The sequence below is a fragment of the Orcinus orca genome, chromosome 11 (genome assembly GCF_937001465.1).
Source record: "Orcinus orca chromosome 11, mOrcOrc1.1, whole genome shotgun sequence".
NCBI classification, from domain to species: Eukaryota; Metazoa; Chordata; class Mammalia; order Artiodactyla; family Delphinidae; genus Orcinus; species Orcinus orca.
The window spans coordinates 82,127,990-82,150,120 of NC_064569.1; the positions used below are offsets into that span (position 1 = coordinate 82,127,990).

A 22,131-nucleotide genomic window follows, 5' to 3' on the forward strand; every position below is an offset into this window, starting at 1 on the left:
CGCAACTATATGTAAAATCTTGGATAATTTACTTAATCTTTTTGAGCATCTGAAAAAATATTCTCACTTGTAAAATGGAGATATTAACCTTTACCTTGTAGGATATATTTTCGAGGATTCAGCAACATTAAATGAGATAATATATAGATAGTGGTTAGCTTATATAGATAATGCCTGGTGCATAGTAAATATCTAAATAGCTAGTTCTTCTTGAGAACAATAATAGTACCTTCCTTATAGGATTCCTGTGAGAGTTAAGTGAAAAAAGAGGTTGTGATGGTTCCTGGCACACAGTTAAGAGCTATTATCATCATCTTTTTATTCTTTATATATTGTCTTCATGGTAAATTCATAAATATTGGCTGAATGAATAATACTTTTTTTAGATACTTTTCTACCGTTGACCCTGAAGTTGGGATTTGAGGTAGATAAGGTTTCCTCTCTTTTCATCAAATATGGTTATTTTCACTCATGGGATCTGGTGTCTGTGAGTGTGTATTCTAGATATTAACATAGTGCTGGTGGAAATATACCATCTTTCTTGGGAGACAATGTACCATCTTTCTTGGGAGACAATGGGTAACATATATCACATTGAAAATAAAGCACATCCTTTGATATGTAACATAATTCTAATTCCAGGAATTTATTCTAAGAAAATAACCACAAATTCACAAAAACGACTGTGCAAAAAAAATTAAGAACAACCTAAATGCTCATCAGTAGAGAAGTTGTTTAAAATTAATTATGGTACCTGAACAGAGTAGAATATTATCTATTCATTAGAAATGACTATTTTAATTTTTGTGTTTTTTTTTACCTCAAAAGATGCCTGCAACCTATCATTAAGTGTGCATGCACACATACACAAATCAGATTGCAGAATAGCCTGTTTACGTAGCATTCTGTAGGTACAGATATACTTGTGTATGGAGATGTCTTACTGAAATGTGGATAAGAAGATTTCAATTGATACTAACCATCTTTGTATTTGGCTGTGTTGATTTTTTTTTCCTATATACAACTAGAAAAACTCACAAGGTTATTGTAATCCTAGAAAATAATAGCAACAGGAAGGAAACATAAGGAACTGGTAATAGTGTGGTTCTCTCCAAGGAGAGAAAGGAACTGAGGGGTAGTGGTAGGAGAAAGACTTATACTCTACTGTGCCCATTGCATTTAAAAAAAATCATATGCGTGAATTTCTTATTCAAGTAAAAATTTGAAACAAAACTAAAAACCCCTCAGCCGGGCTTCCCTGGTGGTGCAGTTGTTAAGAATGTGCCTGCCCCAGTGCAGGGGACGCAGGTTTGAGCCCTGGTCCGGGAAGATCCCACATGCCGCAGAGCAACTAAGGCTGTGTGCCACAACTACTGAGCCTGCGCTCTAGAGCCCGCAAGCCACAACTACTGAGCCCATGTGCCACAAGTACTGAAGCCTGCACGCCTAGAGCCCGTGCTCTGCAACAAGAGAAGCCACTGCAATGAGAAGCCCGTGCACCACAACGAAGAGTAGCCCCCACTGGCCACAACTAGAGAAAGCCCGTGCACAGAAATGAAGACCCAATGCAGCCAAAAAAAAAGAGATGAATAATTTCTAAAAAAACCCCAAACCCTCACCCTCAGCAGGATTATCTGAATACTCTTGGTCCAGGAAATAAAAATGAATTAGGATTCTGTAAAACTTAGCTTGTCGGTTTTTAAAGAACTTTAATTAAGAATGGGCTACTACTTCCTTGTTTGAAAGTCTCCTCAAGAAACTCAGAACCATATTTATGAATCTGCAAATAAGGAAGTTAGCAAAATTGAGACTGTGTAAACCTTTAACATAGCAATAATTTTGTGTTTGTATTGAACTGTGTTTGGAGAGATAAACTATAAAGATGTGCTTTGGAATTATTAGACTGTCATTTTTTATCTTAACTAAGACTCTCATGTCATTTTAAAAAGAGAGGTTAGATATGCGTGATCCTGCTGCTAATTTTGACCTGTTTTCCTAGGAATCATTTTCTAGAATATGCTTAATGAAAAGCAAAATAAAATGATTTTTGAAGATGCCTTTTTCCTCTAGTGCTATGCACTTTTTAGTTACAGTCAATGCACTGAACATTTATTTAGTAATATTAAAATGGATATTTAATGAAAATATCCTTGATGCATGTTTGAAATTATCCTTTTGTCTTTTTCAGAATTTTCCAATGAGAAAAGTGCCCTGTAAGAAAGATGCTGCATCAGGTTCGTTCTTTGCTAGAGACAATACTGCGAACTTCCTTCACTGGTGCAGGCACATCGGGGTTGATGAGACTTACCTCTTTGAATCTGAAGGTTTAGGTAGGTGTTGTTGTTGTGTTTAATGTTTATTAGGATATTTTTGTATGCCTCACTTCTAATTTTTCTTTCCAAGTAAGGACTCAAATGCCACATTTCATTTTACTAGAAACATTTATACTCTAGATATATGTAAACAATTGGAGAATCAGATTCCAGATCAAATGTATGATAAAAGCTTTTCATTTATGTTTTAGATCCTATATATCTAGAATGGCCTGGACATACTTTACTTCCTAAATGAGTTGGCTATGGGAAGGTTCTGGATTAAGGCTTAACTAATTAATGTTTTCGTCAAGAATTACTCTATCAAGTCTAAATTACTAGTAATTTATTTTTAACTAGATAATTACAGAAATAACAGAAGGCCAAATGATGTATGTTCATGGTGTAAACAGCAGGTGCCAATTTGGTTATCTAAATGGGCTAATGCTTTTAAAAAGTCATGCTGTATTGAAGAATTATTGATGTATTTTCTCATTTCATTTAAGTCAACAGAAACATCTGTGCAGTGACCAAAGTGAAAGCTATCTAAGTTTTAGACTATATATTTCCTCAAAGTATTTATGTGTGTGAGTGTGTGTGCGTGCACACGCAGACACACACACACACACACACACAGAATTGATAATGTTTTGATAAGAGCAGTAGCATACCAAGGGCGGGGGTCATGGGAATAGTATTCGGTCCTGGTAGAGAGAAGTATTTTGTCACTGACATTGCTTAGACTTGCCGGTTCATGGTGATAATAAAAAGCAAACCAACTTTTTAGTTGGTTTCATTATTGTTTTAGGTTATTAATGTTGTAAATATTTCTATTGACCATGCACACCCTGTTGCCTGCAGACAGGTAGCTGTTCCCCACTGTTACCTGTTTAGTATGCCTCTGGATATTCTTATCCAGTGTAGAATTAAAACTAATGGATTGCTATTTTACCCCCCAGTTTGCACCCTGCTTTAATCCAGGTGTGCTGATCATTAAGCACATTAGGTTTCTTTTTATTCATAGCATTTAAAAAAATTGAGGTATGTTCACGTAACATAAAATGTATCATTTCAAAATGTAGACTTCAGTGGTTTTTAGTATACTCACAATTTGTGCAGATATCACCATTATTAATTCCAGAACATTTCCATCACTCCAAAAAGAAAACCCATAACTATTAGCAGTTGGACCCAGTTACTCCATATCTCCATCCTCTGGCAACCATCAGTCTACTTTCTTTCTCTATAGATTTGCTACTCTGGACTTTTCATATAAATAAAATCATGCAATATGTAGCTTTTGTGTCTGGCTATTTTCAGTTAGCATTATGGGTCATTTATGTTGTAGCATCTAACAGTACTTCATTCCTTTTTATGGCTGAATGATATTTCGTTGTATGGATATACATTTTTTAATCTACTATCAGCTGATGGACATTTTGATTGTTTCTATTTTGGGGTTATTATTAATAATCCTGCTATGAACATTTGTATGTAAGTTTTTGAGTGAACATATGTTTTAAATTCAGGGATGTACCTGGGAGTGGAATTATTGGGTCATATGGTAATTCTGTGTTTATCTGTTTGGGGAACTACCAAACTGTTTTGACAGTGGCCACACCATTTTACATTCCCACTAGCAATGCACAAAGGTTCCAATTTCTTCACATAGTTGTCAACACTTGTTATTATTTTTTAAAATTACAGCTGACCCTTGAACAATCCAGGAGTTAGGGGCAGTGGTCCCCTAACCCTGCAGTCAAAAATCTGGATATAACTTTACAGTCAGCCCTTTGTATCCACGGTTCTGAATCCACAGATTCAACCAACCACAGATCTTATAGTACTGTAGTATGTATTTATTGAAAAAAATCCATGTGTAAGTGGACCCACACAGTTCAAACCATGTTGTTCAAGGGTCAACTGTATAACCATCCTAGTGGGTGTGAAGTGGTAACTCATTGTGGTTTTGATTTGCATTTCCCTAAAGACTAATGATGTTGAGCATCTTTACATGGGCTTATTGGCCATTTGTATATCTTCTTTACAGAAATGTCCATTCAAATCTTCTCCTCATTTTTGGGGGAGTCAATTGTCTTTTTTTTGTAGACTTGTAAGAGTTCTTTCTTTATTCTGGATATTAGGCCCTTATTAGATATATGATTTGCCAATATGTTCTTCTGGCCTTTGGGTTGCCTTTTCACTTTCTTGATAGTGTCCTTTGATGCACGGAAGTTTTTAATTTTGATGAAGTTCAGTTTATCTTTTCTTTGATTGCTTGTGCTTTTGGTGTCATATCTAAAAAACCATTGCCTAATCCAAGGTCACACAGATTTTCACCTATACTTCCTCCTAGGATTTTTATAGGTTTAGCTTTTACATTTTGGTCTGTAATGCATTTTGAGTTATTTTTTGTATACTGTGTGAAGGAGTCTAAATTCATTCTTTTGCATGTAGATATCGAGTTGTCTTAGCACCATTTGTTGAAAAGACTGTTTTTTCCCCTTTGAGTTGTCTTGGCACCCTTGTTGAAAATCAATTGAACATAAACATATGAGTTTATTTCTGGACACTGTTTCATTCCACTGGTCTGTATGTCTATCCTTAAGCCAGTAAACACTGTCCTGATTACTGTAGTTTTGAAATTGGGTAGTATGAGTCTTCCAACTTTGTGCTTTTTAAAAGTTGTTTTGGCTATTCTATATTTCTTACAGTTCTTTATGAATTTTATCATCAGCTTGTCCATTTCTGGGAAAAAAAAAGGCTCTTGGAATTTTGATAGGGATTGCACTGAATCTGTAGGTCAGTTTGGAGAGTATTACAATAACAATATATGTCTTCCAATCCATGAACATAGGATGTCTTTCAATTTATTTATATCTTATTTAATTTCTTTCAACAATATTTTATAGTTTTCAGTGTACAAGTCTTACAATTCTTTGGTTAAATTTATTCCTAAGTACTTTATTCTTCTTGAAGCTACTGTGAATGTAATCATTTCCTTAATTACATTTCAGATTGTTTATTGCTAATGTATAAAATGCAATGACTTTTGTATATTGATCTCATATCCTGCAACTTTGCTGAACTTGCTTATTAGCTCTATTAGTTTTTTTGTAGATTCTTTAGGGTTTTCTAAACAAAGGACCATATCACCTGTAAATATAGTTTTCCGTCTTCCTTTCCAATCTAGATGGCGTTTATTTATTTTTCTTGCCCAAATGCCCTGACTAGAACCTCAAGTACAATGTTGAATAGAATTGGTACGAGTGGACATCCTTCTTTTCCCTGGTCTTAGCCTCGAGGAAGACATTCAGTCTTTCACCATTAATAATGATGTTAGCTATGGGTTTTCCAGAGATGTCTGTTTTCATATTTATAAAGTTCTCTTCTGTTTCTACTTTGTTGAGTCTTTTTTTGTCATGAAAGGGTGTTTGATTTTGTCAAAAGCATTTTCTGTCTCTACTGAGATAGCTGTATGTTTCTTTTCCTTTATTTTATCAATATGGTGAATTATATTGATTGATTTTCATACGTTGAACCAACCTTGCATTTCTGGGGTAAATCTCGCTTGCTGCTGGATTCAGTTTGCCAGTATTTCATTGAGAATTTTTTACATCTGTGTTCATAAAGGATATTTGTCTTTAGTTTTCTTGTGATGTCTTTTTCTGACTTTGATATCAGGGTAATATAGGCCTCATAGAATGAGTAGAGAAGTGCTCTCTCCTCTTCTATTTTTGGAAGAGTTGAAGAAGGCTGTTAACACATAGTCCTGTGCTAAAGATAGTTTAGAATAAAATTGAAGTGATAACGTTTCTTCAATAATATCTCCTATTAAGAGATCTGAAATATTAATAATTTAATGTTACTAAGCTCAGTTTTTTAGACTTAAAATACTACACAGGTAAGCATCCATGGTAAATTTTAATCTTCTGGTTGACCATTTTCTTTTTAATTTCAGGAAGATGATAATATGTAGAAGAAATAAAAGTCTTTTCTGAGTCTCCAAATAAGTAATGCTACTGTCTTTTCTTTTACTTCTTTCATGCCGTAAATATATTTGCCTATTTAATTTGCCCCCTAAAATATGTGGTCTTATTTTTCACAGTTTTGCACAAAGATCCGAGACAGGTGTATCTTTGTCTTCTTGAAATTGGTCGAATTGTGTCAAGGTATGTATTCCACAATATTTCAGAATTTCAATGTCACAAACATTTTTTAAGCTGCTTTATTTTATCGAGAACACTATTTTCTATAAATGAAAATAATTTTTGATTGGAATAAAGGTAACTTAATTTACTGTTTTCTCTTTCTTTTTGTTTCTTTATTAACTTTGTTCTGTTCACATGAGCCATGTCATGTGTCAACATCTGCTTGCTCATGTAGCTTGCCTTCATTTAGTATTAAACTGTAAAAGTGGATACTTACATTTTTCAGATCAAAAGTAGAGTAAGAGGGCTTCCCTGGTGGCGCAGTGGTTGAGAGTCCGCCTGCCGATGCAGGGGACATGGGTTCGTGCCCCGGTCCGGGAGGATCCCACATGCCGCGGAGCGGCTGGACCCGTGAGCCATGGCCGCTGAGCCTGCGCGTCCGGAGCCTGTGCTCCGCAACGGGAGAGGCCACAACAGTGAGAGGCCCGCGTACCGAAAAAAAAAAAAAAGAAGTAGAGTAAGAGCATGCAATCTTTAAGCAGTTCAAGGTGAAGCAAGTCCTTTGGACACAAAGAGGGTCTGATAAGAAGGCTGAGGCCTGGTATCCTCCATACCTAGCTCGACCCCATCTTCACTCATGAGATGACTTGGTTTTTGTTTTTTTTAACAAGCTGATTTTTAAAGGTACGTTTAGGATCCCTGATTGAATATTGGGAGCATCCAGTAACCCAAATATATATATACTATGATGTAAAGATGATAATCTGAATTTTTGGCAATCTGTGGGACATTATAAAGCATTTCCAGATGTCCCAGTGAAACAACTGGTAGAAGAGAGTCATACAGACTTCATTTAAAAATAAAAGAAAACCTATTGTGATATACATGGAAGTACTTGCCTCAGACTTCACTTGTTTGATGAGATCTCATGATTGGTTTTCAGCTACGGGGTTGAGCCACCAGTATTAGTAAAATTTGAGAAAGAAATTGAGCTGGAAGAGACCTTACTTAATACTTCTGGGGCCGAAGATTCCATCAGCATTCCAAAATCATGCTGTCAGCATGAAGAGCTGCACGAAGCTGTAAGTAATTGCACACTTTCTTTCAAATATGATGCGTCAGAATCTCATAGTTCGCCAAAAGTGTTCCTCTTTCATTTTTATTATACTTGAAGAGGGAAAAAAAAGTAGCATGAATGAAAGTATTTATTGCAGTATTACTTATAAGGCTGAAAAATTGGAAGCAATGTAAATACGCTCAAATTGGGCAATGGCTAGGTAAATTAGGATTTACTATCTTAGCAGAATAATCATTTTTTGTAATCATTATGAAGACTATATAGCAACAAGAAAAATGTTTACTTTGTGAAAAGTATGTATCAGAACAAGGAGAATGAAAATAATTGATATTAGGGTAGTACCTTTACAGATGATTTTAATTTCTTTAGCTTTTTCCTTTAATGTTAAAATGTTAATTACACAATAGCTAAAACCAGAAGAGAACATTTTTTATTCACAGCACTTACTCCTTTTAGGCTCACCAACTTATTTAGATTGTGGGTTAGTGCTGATTTGTACTGCTGAATATAAGTGGTATTTGGATATTTTAAACAAAGAAAATAACTGACCTTTCATGCCTGCAAGCTTGTTATGAAAACTAAAAGGAACACATTTCTTTAAATATATATGTGCTATATGAATATATTCAGAGTCCACCTACACATATGTGACCTGCTGAGATCTTATGGTCATGTTTAAAATTAAGGAACAATTATCTGATTCATTATTTTGAGTGCTGTTAAGAAATACACAACTGCAATTCTGTGTACCTAAGAAACCTTAATGGATAGAAAATAATGACTGAAATAATTACCTCCTTTCAAATTACTTTGTTATCTAACTTGTAAATGGTTCAAATAATTGTAAATTCTTTACCCAAGTTCAGAATATTTTTTAGCCATCTTATGCATGTGGTATGTATGTGTGTGTATGCATGTGTGTACCTATGTGCTCATATAACCAAACTAAACAAGATAAACTTCATTGAATCGCTTATGAAAATCAGTTCTATTTATGATCATGTTATTCTGTTAAATGAATGATGTAGGGAGATAAATCCGGATCCTTCTGATCAGGCCCGGGTGAATCCACATGTGTCCATTTTGTGTAGATAATTAAGACACTCATAAATTTCTGTTAGTGCTCAGGTAAGTTGGGTATATCTGAAGAGACTTTCTTTAACATCATGCCTAAGTGCAATTAAGTGTATTTGTTTAGATATACTCTGTGTGACAAGTAGTTGAGAAGAATATACTTTTTCAGAAATATAATTTTAGGAAAACAAAATGGTTTCCATAGTGGCTGATACGTGACTTTTTTTTTCAGATCAAACATATCTCAGCAAATATTTTCATTTAATCAATTTATATTAATTTCCATGTTTTAAATAAAGAATTCCTGAATTTTAATTTTTATTCCAGTTTTTACCTTTTTTTTTTTTTTGCGGTATGCGGGCCTCTCACTGTTGTGGCCTCTCCCATTGCGGAGCACAGGCTCCGGACGTGCAGGCTCAGCGGCCATGGCTCACGGGCCCAGCCGCTCTGTGTCATGTGGGATCTTCCCGGACCGGGGCACGAAGCCGTGTCCCCTGCATCGGCAGGCGGACTCTCAACCACTGCGCCACCAGGGAGGCCCAGTTTTTACCATTTTTAAGATATTTACTGCAGTTAAAAATTCTGTAAGCCCCTCGAGGAGTAGAGGTAGGATTTTCTCCTCAGTTCTCATCTCTTTAGCAGACTATTGAAACAAAGTGAGTGCTTTTAGAAAAATGCCTCTTGAGTTGAAATTTTTAGAATTTACCTAGTCTTGGGTGAATATTGGATTGGCCAAAAAGTTTGCTTGGGTTTTTCATAAGATGTTAGGGAAAAACCCAAATGTACTTTTTGCCCAGCCCAATAGCTATAAATGCATCTCTGCCTATTTTAACAGTAACTTTGGAACAAATGTGGATATTCCCCCATACATACAGTATTACTTTCACATAGTGGTAAGGGACAAGTGAAAATTCCTGGTTAAACTTTATCTAACGGGTCCATCTTTGATTTGACAGATATATTAATCCAAGTCTTAAAACAATTCAAACTTAGTAACGAACTGTTTCCTATGACTGAATGAATGTGTTTTGAATTGACTTCACTGTGTACACATTCACAGACCTTCTCCGGTGATCAGTGAGTACACGACGAGCCTGATTGCACTTGGGCAGAGAGAGAGAGAGACTCCAGACTTCCTCACTGTTAGGTTTCATTAGATTAGCTAATGTCTAATCTCAATATTTGACAACAAGTAAAAGGGAAGAGATAATAAACAGTTGAACTGTCTTTAAATTTTTTTCTTTGAGTTTGATTTTCCCAACTATCAAATAACCTTGCATTTTAACATTAAACAAAATAGTTTTTGTCACAAGCACTAAATCTTGTTGTTTATTTTTAATCTTAGGTTAAACACATTGCTGAAGACCCTCCTTGTAGTTGTTCTCATCGATTTTCTATTGAGTACTTATCTGAAGGACGGTATCGACTAGGAGATAAAATACTTTTTATAAGAGTAAGTCCACCGTTTACATCCTGTTTAGATCTTGTTTTGAAATTGAATTTATTGCTTTACCAACCTTCCTTTGTTCCCCTTTTACTTTTTAAAAAATTGCAATAGAGGATGTTATTAATGGAAGAATTTCACTGTATAGGAGGAAATATATGGAATATTTTCAAGAGTATATAATGTGTTTAGGTAAATACGCTTAACACAGCAAACAACTAATTAAGCTAAGACTATTTGGACATGGAATATAATTGGGGGAAAAATTTTTGAATACCTCAGGTAACTTATTCCATTTTTTAGATTTCCTAAAGAGGAATAATTTTCTATCATAAGAAGAAGAAAAAAGCAAAACCAGAACATCTAATAAGATTAAATGTCAGTAAGAAGAAAAAGAAGTAGAAACATTGCAGTTGATAATAATATAGACTTTGGGTCTTAAGTATGAAGCCTTTTTTTCACTGACACAGCATCAGCATCTATACTAATATGCTAATATACATGCTTATTTTCTTCCTTTGTCCCATTTGCAATCTGCAATTGATTAATTGTCCCCTTTGCTGATAAGGAGATTGAAGTTTACCTGTTCATCATTCTGTCCACTTATTGATACAAGAGCTGTTTTATTCCCAATTTAGGAATGTAATATAAAAGTATGTAAAAAATATAATTTTACCACCTATATTTTCTTTTATTTCATATATTATCATTAGTTCCCCATACCCTGTTCAACTCATACAGAAACAGGCATATGCATTTTGTCTTTTAATTAGATTTCTTTTCTTAAGCAGTATGATATAGTGATAGTGCACAGAGCATGGGATTTAGAGTGAAAATTTGCAGAGCAGTCTCATACAACTTTGCAGATTTGCCTGCTGAATGAATAGGGGCCTGAGTCCGTCCAGCTCGGGCTGTGCTGGCAGACCCAGGATATATCTTATCAACACAAAAGCACCTTTTGGGTTGGGCAGCCTGGTGCGTTTGAGGCCAGGCCAAGCTGTGTGGTTTGAGACAGTTTCCTTAATGTCTCAGAGCCATAATTTTCTCATCTGCAAAGAAGAACTAGTAATAAATTATATCAAAGTTTTTGAAAGATTAAATTGATATGATACATATGAAAGTAATTTGTTAAATTCTAACATACAAGTTTTGGTAGTTTTTATCTTTCTTCTGTAATTATGTTTTTCTTTAGTATGAGTCTTTTTTTCTCTCCTCCCCTCCTTTACTCTCCCTTTTCCTTTCTTCCATCAATATTCAGTCCTTGCAGTTTTGCGTATTAGTAATTTGGATTTTTAGGATGTGTAAATATCTTCCTGACAAACTGGAGGATTCTCTATTGTTAGTTGCATGATTCAATATGAATTAAATTTGTTACTTTAGTAACACAAGAAAGAGACTAGCAATTTATAGTGAAGCTGTTGGCAAATACACTGAATTTCATAGTCACAGACATCACAGACTGTGACTGCTAATGAACCGTAACTGCACCTTACAGTTTTACAGCTTTACTTTTTACTTTCTTTTGGGGGAAAGATGCTTCACGGAAAACATGTCATGGTCCGTGTCGGTGGAGGCTGGGATACTCTTCAAGGATTTTTGCTTAAATATGACCCCTGTCGAATATTACAGTTTGCTACACTAGAACAGAAAATTCTAGCATTTCAAAAAGGAGTTTCTAATGAAAGTGTGCCTGATTCGTCCGCCAGAGCACCTCAGCCTCCTGAAATGAATCCTTTGTCAGCAGTTAGCATGTTTCAGAAACAAAATTCAAAACCTGGCACACCAGTTGGTATTCCAAGGAGCAAAGAGAAGCAGGTACGTCTGCCAGGTGTGTCGCCACCAGCATCTTCCCTGAAAGGAGGCAATCTGGCCTGTGGGTCAGTCCGTTCTAAATTTCCAAATTCTCCAGCAGTGTCCTCTCATCTCAAACTCAGATCTTCAAAGGACGTAACAAAGAAACCGCAGCCTCCTTCAAACGATGCATCATCTGCATCTGCTTCTTTAAATCCAGTAGGTAAAAGCACTTTTTCACCAGCTTTATTAAGAACTGCACCTTGTGTATCTGAGTCGCTGAGAAAATGTATCTCATCACCCAGTACTCCTAAGGCCAAGCTTATTCCAGCCCAGAAGTCAAGAGATGTGCCTGAATCCACACTTTTGCCAAATAAGTGTTCTGGAAAAATTGAACCAAAGCATTTGAAACACCACCATGTGTCTTCCAGGGATTATGCAGTCTCTCACTCAGCTGCACGTTTAAATTCATCATCAAAGTGTCCAAAGCCACCTAAGGCAAATCTGCACGTAAGGCCTAACCCTTCTCCTTCTTTCCAGTCTCCTGCAAAAGTGACAACATCCAGTTCCAAAACGATAACCACGGGTCTGAGAACACAGTCTCAGCCACGTGTTGGAGCTCCGCAAGCGGGGGCAATGCCAGCACAGAAACTTAAGTCAGCCTTGAATTTAAACCAGCCACTTTCTGTATCCTCAGTTGCTCCTGCAAAAGCTGCAGAGAAGTCGAAAGATAATATGGTTTCAGTTGCCAAAAAGCAGCCTCAGAGTAAAATCACATCCCAGAAGACAGGACCCAGCTCCTCCAGGTCCCCGGGCCGTACCCCGCTGTCCATTGTGAGTCTTCCCCAGTCTTCTGCCAAAGCACAACCTGAACCAAAGTCAGCACAGACTGCCACCAAGAGCCAGTGCTTAGCCAAAGGGCTTCCCAAAAGTGGCAAAGCCCCGGCTGCAACCAGGAAGCCACCCTCATCTGGCAAGGAGGCAGTTAGTGGAGATAAAAAACCTGCAAAGAAGAAGGAAGACAATGATCATTATTTTGTTATGACTGGAAGTAAGAAACCTAGAAAATAAACATAATGTGTCATTCTAAGAGAAGAGAGGAAAGAAAGTGAGTGTGTTAGCTGCACACCTTAAAAGTTTCTTCTATTTGTGTTTATCCAAATAGGTTCAGACATTAAGTACAATAAGATGGGGGTAGAGGTTGGGGCGAGGAGGGGCTCATCAGAATTCACACACCTGAATTCACCAGAAGGTACCCTTTTAAGGTGAACAGTGGTAAAATCACCGGGAGATTCTTATTAGTTATAGACATTTATATGATTTTCAGTCCATGACATCTTCGTTAATGTCTGCCCATTAATGGAAATGTAAAGTCAAATAACACTACTAGGTTTATAACTGTAGTTGCTGTATTTTGAATATGTGTTAAATGTGGAGGTTATTACCTGCTAATAGAAACGGAGGTGCTCTTAATATAAGTTACTGCATTTTAGTTTAAAAGCAACGGTTTGGCACTTGTCTTACAAAAGACATCTTATTTTGTTTCCTGTTCAGGATTGCCTGATGGAACAATACTAAGTACCAGTAGCTGCTGCTGATTAGCTTACTGTTACTCTGGGTTTGGTAGAATTGCTATTATTTAAAATTTTTTTAAGCTTTCCAAATCAGAAGGAACTGATTTTTTTAACTGACTTCTATTAACCTTGGTAATATTTTGTTACCAGTATTTTTGGTAAAAAAAATAAAATTAAGGTATTGAAATATAAATTGAAACTTGGAAAAAATTTTTTTCACATATTATTTATAAGAACTTATACCTTATATTTTAGATGGACATTGTGCAATGTGAAAGGGGAAATGATTTAGTAGCTTTTAGCATATTAGAAATATTTTTTAATAGTGTAATTTTCTGTGAGTACAGATATCAATTTTTACATTAAAATAATGTTTAACATCAGAATTATGTTTTAACAATCTTAAAATTAAGGTGATATTAAAGAATATTAAAGTGGTGCTACATAAAAATTCTGTCATGTGATTACTATTTTTCTTTAGCACAATAATACAAGTTTTAATTAGAGGTTTCCAATTATGTTAATTTTCTTCAATAAAGTCATGCTGCCTTCAGTTTTCCAATGGCAAATGGACAGTATGTATGCAGCGTTTTCTATTCTGTAGACAGATTCTCCAAGGAACTTACCCAGATCATGTAGTGGCCATATAGACTCGATCTGGGATGATATTTGTAAATAATATGTTTTTTAATAGATTGTGACTATTTAAAAAATTGTTAATGTACTTTCAGAAGTTTTAGGGGTGTGTTTAATAACTTTACAGTATTATCAGCTATCACAGGTTATTTTCAGTATTGAGGTCTGTGTTTCCCTATTTTAAACTAAAATGTGTTTTCTAAAGAAAAATAACGGTTCACACAAATGTGCAATCGTAGAATAAGCATCTTAAGCTGACTACTGATGTTTGTAGATTTTAAAGCAAGAAACTTTTGTATAAAAGTAAGCTATCTTTTGTCTGAGAAATACAGTTAAAGTCAAAGCTGCGTGCAGGCTAGTTTTTGAAATAATTGATGCTTCTCTTCTTAAAAAAGACAGTCACCAAATATTTAGTTGAGTTCCACTGTTGATCTGGGCATTGAGGGAGATAATATTTACATCTTTGGAAAGTGAAGTCAGTGTTCAAGAAGTACCAGAAGGGGCTTCCCTGGTGGCGCAGTGGTTGAGAGTCCTCCTGCCAATGCAGGGGACACGGGTTCGGGCCCTGGTCTGGGAAGATCCCACATGCCGCGGAGCAACTAGGCCCATGAGCCACAACTACTGAGCCTGTGTGTCTGGAGCTTGTGCTCCGCAACAGGAGAAGCCGCGACAGTGAGAGGCCCGCGCACCACGATGAAGAGTGGCCCCTGCTTGCCACAACTAGAGAAAGCCCACGCACAGAAACGAAGACCCAACACAGCCAAAATTTAATTAATTAATTAATTTTAAAAAAAAGAAAGCAAAACCAAGTAAAATTCATTAAAAAAAAACAAAAACCAAGAAGTACCAGAAGCTTTACATTTTTAGTGATGAGAAATATTTAATGCATCTTTCAAAGAGGAAGAATTTTACCTTTAAGAAGGAGTTTATTCCTTTGTAAGACCAAACAATTCTGTATCAGTAACTTCTGGAATAAAAGTATCATCTGGCAGTTCCAAGAACTGGTTTTATTTTTTTGAAAAATTGTAAGTTAATTCATAAATAGCCCTATCTTCATCAGGCTACTGATGGTAGGAAGTTCCAACTCCTATAGTTCTGTTATAATTTCACACTTGGTACAGTGAGAATATTCTTGAAATACACATTTTATCCAGTATTCATGATCAGGGAATTTCTCCAATTATATTCACATTGGATGAATTTTTATTTATATATAGCTTACTCTTCCAAAATAAATTTTTTTTTAAAGTAAGCAGTGGCTGAAAGATACGTTCTTCAAATATATTTTGAAATGCCCTTAAAGACCTAGTGTTTCTAATTGTTTTCACAATTTTAAAAGTACATTGTTGAAGTTAGAAAGAAATCATTTCTTCTTAATAATAGTGCAAGATTTTAAAAGTTTCTTTCTGTTTAATATTTAGTAAAATGAATATTAAGCTTAAATTACTGATGTACCTGGAAGAAGAAATAATGTGTACTTTCAAAAAAGAATGAAATATTTAAATTTTTCGTTTCTATAATTTGTTAACGTGACTAACATATCAAATAAATCTTCAGAGGAAAATGAAATGCTGATTATTTTTGCATTGTTTGAGCTTACACTAGGTGTTTAGGGCTTATATCTTTAAAATGCTTTGATAAATTAGATGATCTCTAACTTTCCTCTCGACACTGAGTTAACAATTCTTAATGGATAAGGGAAATTTTTTGAGAAAAGAAATTACTGTTCCTTCTGCAATATATATCTGATACAAAAATCTGTTACTTCTTTAAAAGGCTTTGTTACAAGTTGTCATGATACAGTCATATCCAGGTTTACATACTGACTCCATTTGAATCCAAATTTGTGTATATTTTCTTGTGCCAGCAGTGTTTGTATCAGATTTTAACTTATATTTTCTCAAGTATTAAAGTTTAAACATATATACCAAGTCCTCAGTTTACATTTTTGTGTGTTGTGAATACATTCTGATCACTTGGTTCATGTCAGAAGTTGCATATATGAAGCATTCATAATTTGAGGATCGTTTTAATTTTATTGCTATTTAAAATGCCCTTCTGATACCTGTGGAATTTATTTCACTGCTCCTAGGAGATTATCAAGGTTTTGCCATTAATAACGGTATTTGTTCCGCAAGTTGTTGTATCTGCTAGAAGTTTGTCTCAGTAAGGCTAGACTCATATTTAATAATCTCTGATGACAGAAATAATTTATAAGTTATGAAAGCAGAATTCTATAGATCACATAAGTATTGTGTTCACAGAAGGCTACTGACAGTAGGAATTTCCAATTCCTGCAATTCTGTTTTAATTTCACACTTTGATACAGTGAGAATATTCCTGAAATATTCATTTTATCCTATATTCATGATCAGAGCAATTATAAAAAGCAGTTAATTAAATATGTATTTTCTGTGATGTTTCCAAATGAAAACAAAAACACCACTTAGACAAAATCAAAATTCTTATTATATTTTCCTAATCATTTGTGAATGTAAAAATTTTAAACAAGTTCATTTTATGAAATTTTGGGGAATATTAGGAAACTATTAATGAAACACTTGCCAGTAAATCTGAAAATATAAAGACACATATTTTATTCAATTAGCTATTTTCCTATAAATATACTGTTTTGTTCTTGTAGAAAAACACAATATGACTCGATCTTGAAAAAATAATACATGCAAAGATTTAGCTATAAGGATGTTAGTCATAACACATCATTAATATTGTTATGACCATAAAATAGAACACGATACAGACATTAAAAAATGATGTAGGTGTTGATTCTCTTTTTCTTTCCTTTTTTTTTTTTTAAACATTTTGGTTTATTTATCTTCATGTAGATTACATAACAAAGTTTATTTCAGTAGTCACTTAAAACTAAATTCCTGAATTCTCACATCGTGTAGAAATATCACAGGAATCCTTTCTGGGTTGAGCAAGACGGTTGTATCAGTTCATGAGGTATAGTGATATATTCTTGAAGTTGGCTGTGGCTATAGCCAGTTTGCATATCTGAATATGATGACAGTACTTTTGATTAGTCACAGCCACTGGTGAGGATAATTGACTAATTTAAAAAATGCTCGGCAAACACTTGGGATTTATCTTAAAAGATGTATGTATGGTGATGAAGTGATTTGTTTTGAGAGATGGCAATGATAAAACAATATATAATATTTCTGAATTGTCTGTGTTCTGCCAGGCACAATACTTATTGCATGGTGTGTGAAAGGATTTTTTCCTGAGGAAATGTTGTAGTAGAGTTTGAAGAAGCCTGCAGATATGACCTGCTTATTTCTGGAGGGGAATGGACAGGAGAGGGGAAGAGGGCACTAATAAGAGAGGCCTTGAAGTTATGGATTTCTTCCATTACATTAAATAACAGAAAATGCTGCACTTTTACAGAAGAAAAATGTTAGGAACTTTCCAACTTACTATCCAGGTTTTTGTTTTAAAATATTTATTTTCGGGGTTTGAGAAGATACTCAGAGCATCATGTATAGACTTAGATTAGCAAGGGTCCTGCTACTGCCTTATTCAAACTCAGCCCAGGGAGTCTGTTGATAGAGCAGAGCGTGTTAACTACTGAAGTCACATCAACCTGTGAGCAGCAGAGGGAAGTCACGGCAGCGGTCCCAGGGAGCTGTGTGAGTTACCCCGAGCGCTGGCCCCTTCAGTGGGTCCTAAATGCATTGGGTCTAGCCCAGCAGATTCCTTGTATTACCTGTATTGATGATTATTCCAAAGCAATCTACTCAACCACAAGGCACCGAAACACCAACTCACTCATTTGCTCATTTAGCAAACATTTTTTCTGAGTGTCTGTGGCAGACACTAAGCTAGATGCTAGGGATGCAGTAGTAAGAGCGGTCAGTGCTCTCCAGGAGAGGACAGTCTTCATTCAAGTGGTTCAAAAAAAAGAAAAAAAAAAAAGTATGATGTTCTTTTTGACTGTAGCCCACTCAGTTCTTTCTGGGATAAGATACCTTGGTGAAAACCGTCTGTCTTTTCTCATATTGCTTTGGATCAGGAGCCCATAGAAAAAAGTGAAAAACTTGTATTTGTATCTGAGCCTTAAGAACAAGAGTCATTCACCACCAACTGTTTCTCAGAAAATAGAGCAGAAAGAATCAAGTCCTAAACAAGGGATGGGAAACAAATCTGAGCTTTCTCTGGATAAGCCGTCAAGAAGCACACATCTCTAATACAAGGATGCTCTTCTAGCTCTAGAATGTTTCCTGTGACCGTGGGGATTGATTCCCACCCTGACCCATCCACAAACTCCACCTTGGCCTTAACAAGTGTGCCACAGACCGAGGTGGGATCTCAAACCAGCTGCCTGTGGGAAGGCTGGTCTCCCTCCAGCCACCTCAGTTATGTTGGAGGAACACAGCTTCGAGCAGATGCTCCCTGTGATTTGACATCTCAGTGCCTCCTCCTACTGCCTCAGCAGGTGATAGGAAAATTGTCCTGTAAAATGCATTGCTGTGACTCACAGAACAGCACCTTCTGGGCCTTTGCAGCATCTTCCTGGCTGGCCTGTAGCCCCAAGGGACCCATAGGTGTCCTGGGAAGACCTGGTGTGTTAGGTCAGCTCTTTTGGTTGCCAGAAATAGATTTATTTCAGTTCTCTTTAGTACTGTGTTGTTTTATGGATACACAGAACCTAAAGGACGAGAGGAATCCGGCAGCAACCCAGAAATATCTGTTCAGTGAGCCTCACAGAAATTGGAACTGGAGTTGTTGAGAATGGGGAGCTGTAGAGACAGGTAATCTCATCTCCCTTCTGCAGCCCGAGTTCCCCCCCTTCACTGTGGTTCTCTGCCAGGAACATACTCTAGCCAGCCTCCAACCTTCTGATCCTCTTTGTGGGTTTTCTTGCATCTTTGAAAAAACCCAGCCAACCAACCAGCCAAACAAACAAAAACTACCTGATACCATTTACCCATTCAAAGTCTCAAGAGAGAATTTGATTGGTTTAGTTAATTACCATTGTTCTATTTTGGGCAGTTTTTTGCTCCAGGCCACTGCACAGGTCACTAGTCAACCAATGAGTTGGCTGCCCTCCATATACCCATCCCCCTTGATGAACCAGCATGGTGAACAGATAGGTCACGTGGTCTAGAGCATGGGTACCTTGATGTAAGGAATAGCTTGGTTCACTTGTCTTAGCAGAAGCTGCAGCCAGTTTTCCTTAAAAGGCTAGGCATGACTGATTTGTCCAGTTCTCTTGGTAAAGAAGCCCAGAGTTCGGTTGAATTTGGCCTGAGCTACCTAGGGAGGTCTCTTTGCATCAAGAAGCCATCAATTTCCAGCACTGACCTTTTCTTTCAAGGTTATTGAGGCCAATATGACCTCCAAAATCCAAATCTGCACTTTTGATGGCTGGAAATGCTCAAGTACATGGATGTTACTGAGGACGGGTATAATTAATGTTCGTTCAGCAATGTTTGTTTTATCCCTGGATCTTGGAGACTCACCAGCTTTCCCTGAATTGGCCCACTCTGGGATATTTCAAAGCCTTTTTCTGAGTGGGAGAGAGAATGTTCTAGATCCTCGCTTCCCAATTTCTAAAGAAGCCTCTCCTACCCTTACACTACAGCGTCAAAACAATCAATTGATTTATCAATTTTTTAAAACCATCAGTGAAACCAGTGCTTGGGAATCATGTTATAAAACAATGGATCTTTTGACTTTTTCTGTTGATGGTTTTGGTATTTTATAGACACCGTCTGGGATGCCCAGAATGTATTTTATCAGCCAGAATCATTTCTAACCCTGAAATTCTGTCCCAGTATGATTTTCAATGACTCCTTGAAAGTATTCAAGGGCTTTTACCTGTGCTGAGTCTGATTGTTTTTTCCCTAAGAAATTCCTATTAGATGAAATGGCACAGCTGCATAAGATAAATTAAGATTGATTTTTATTTACTAACACTAGTTTTGAAGCTGGTAGAGATGTTAAATATATTCATCAATGCCTGTTTGCCTCCTTGGAAACCAGAACTTTGCTGTTCCTTACAATTCTTCTTTGTTGTTTAAGTGATTGCAGGAAAAAAAAAAAAAAACTATTAGTAGATTTCACCACCATATTTAGAGCTTATCCTAAAACCTGAAGGGGTTCTGAAATCATACTTAAATAGAACTCACTTTGTGCCAGATGCTGTTCTAAATGCTTTATGTGTAGAAACTTATTTAATTTTTACAACTCTGTGAGGTAGACTCTATTACTATCCCCATTTTATAGATGAGAAAACTGAGGCACTGAGGAGATGTTTCTTCCATTCTTCTGTGTGTTAAATTAGAAGGCCTGACACTTGATCATCTCAGCAAATACTTGGTCATCAGCTCTTTAGCTTTCTCCAGAAGTGATTCACTGGGCAGAGAAGTGTGCTGGCCACAAACTGTGTGTCACAAGTGTCTCCTAGTTAGGTGTGTTGGCAGTGTATCTGATCTGTGGTATGCTGGTGTACACAGCAGTAACACAGCCCTTGGCCTCCTCCAGAGCCGAGGCTAACCAGCTATACCTTCTCTTACATCCAATTTCTCTTTTCCCCAGCCTTTCCCCCTTAATCCTACAAACATGCTCAAGTCTCTAATCACACTTTCTCTCTTCTTTTTCTCCCACATCCCCAAGTGGCCACCACATGTTGGTCAGGATGGGCTAGGCTTTGCTGCAAAAAAGAAAACACTCTTCATGGCTTATAGCAACAAAGGTTTTACTCCTCAGTCATGCTATATGTCCATCAGGGACATCTAGGGCTCTGCTCATCTTAGTTGCTTGGGGACCCAGGTTGATGGAAGCTCCATCTTGACAAACACTAAAGGGATTACTGTGGCAGGGAGGAGGGGCATGGGAATGGCCAGCCCCTCCTTTTTGAAATTCCTCCCTTGGTCCTCGTGAGGCGATTCTGATTTTTCTCATGATTCTCTGATCCCTCACTCCTGTGTTCTGACTTGTGTTCCGTCTCTGCCCTTTTCATGTAGCTACTCCCTAAGGACCATTTATTCCTTGGCCCTCTTCTACAAAAAAATATTTCCCTCCTTCTCTTCCTTCTTTCCTTCTTTCCTTCCTTCCTTTTTCTTTCTTCCTTCCTCCCTCCCTCCCTTCCCTTCTCTCTTTCTTTCTTTCTTTTTCTTTCTTTCTTTCTTTCTCTTTCTTTCTTTCTCTTTCTCTCTTTCTCTCTTTCCCCTCCCTCCCTCCCTTTCTTTCTTTCTTTCTTTCTCTTTCCTCCTTTCTTCCTTTCTTCTTCCCTTCCTCCCTCCCCCCTCCCTCCCTCCCTCCCACCCTTCCTTCCAGTTCTGTGTGAATGATTTCCAGATCTTTATTTTCAGCCCAGTTTCCCTGAGTCCCACTTCCACTGTCAGTAGCCATCAGCCTTCTCCCATTAATAACTCAAAATCTCTTACCTAAAAAGAAAATTTCCATCTCCACCAAATCTACTCTTCCTCCCAACTCCCCTATTTCTGTTGACATCCCTTCCTCTCCTCATATTGAAACTTGCAGATAATTTTAGAATGTGTCTCAAATCCATCCCCCTCCCTGTGGTACTTCCCAAGTTCACAGCCTTCTCACCTCTCTCCTGGAAGACAATAGCCTCCCAATAGCTCTTGACCACGCTTTCAGCCTCTCTGCATGGCTCAAGGCTGCACATTGTACAGCTCTAGGAGCATCATTCATGGTGTATTCTAGGTCAATGGCTCCCTCTGGAGTTGTGCAGTTGCCCTGCAGGTCCACACTGAGCCCACAGTAATCTGCCTACAGCTCAACTTGAATCCTGACACACCACTGCTCAAAAACCTTCCTGGGCTTCCATTCCAACCTGAATAAAGGCCAAATGCCTTGGCTCTATTCCCCCCACAGGCCCCAATGGGAGTCACCCTCTCTCTTCTGTCTCCTACAGCAAATGGCATTTTCTACCCTGCTTTATAGTGATTTAAGAATAGTTTTCTTCACTTACTCTATGAGTGAGAAGGTAAATTAATTGAGGGATTAAATTAGTAAATATTATTTGTTGCTAATGGTAGAAAAACTCAAGCCAAAATGGGTTAAGTTTTAAAAGAGA

The 22,131-nt window shown here is 36.8% G+C and overlaps 1 protein-coding gene across 4 annotated transcripts in view; it reads left to right on the forward strand.

Annotated features, from left to right (window-relative positions):
- The window catches only part of GAS2L3 (growth arrest specific 2 like 3), a 41,098-nt gene that overhangs the window by 18,130 nt on the left and 837 nt on the right, over positions 1-22,131 (forward strand). For 2 of the 4 annotated variants that reach the window (XM_033427647.2, XM_004269483.3), the window contains exons 5-9: positions 2,189-2,330; positions 6,421-6,484; positions 7,407-7,545; positions 9,961-10,068; positions 11,593-15,985. In XM_033427647.2, coding sequence (XP_033283538.1) covers positions 2,189-2,330; positions 6,421-6,484; positions 7,407-7,545; positions 9,961-10,068; positions 11,593-12,921 — 1,782 coding nt within the window. In that variant the 3' untranslated portion in view covers positions 12,922-15,985. Of the gene's footprint in view, positions 1-2,188; positions 2,331-6,420; positions 6,485-7,406; positions 7,546-9,960; positions 10,069-11,592; positions 15,986-18,729; positions 18,836-22,131 lie in introns of those variants that run through there. The other 2 variants (XM_033427650.2, XM_033427649.2) reach the window with 2 other exon arrangements.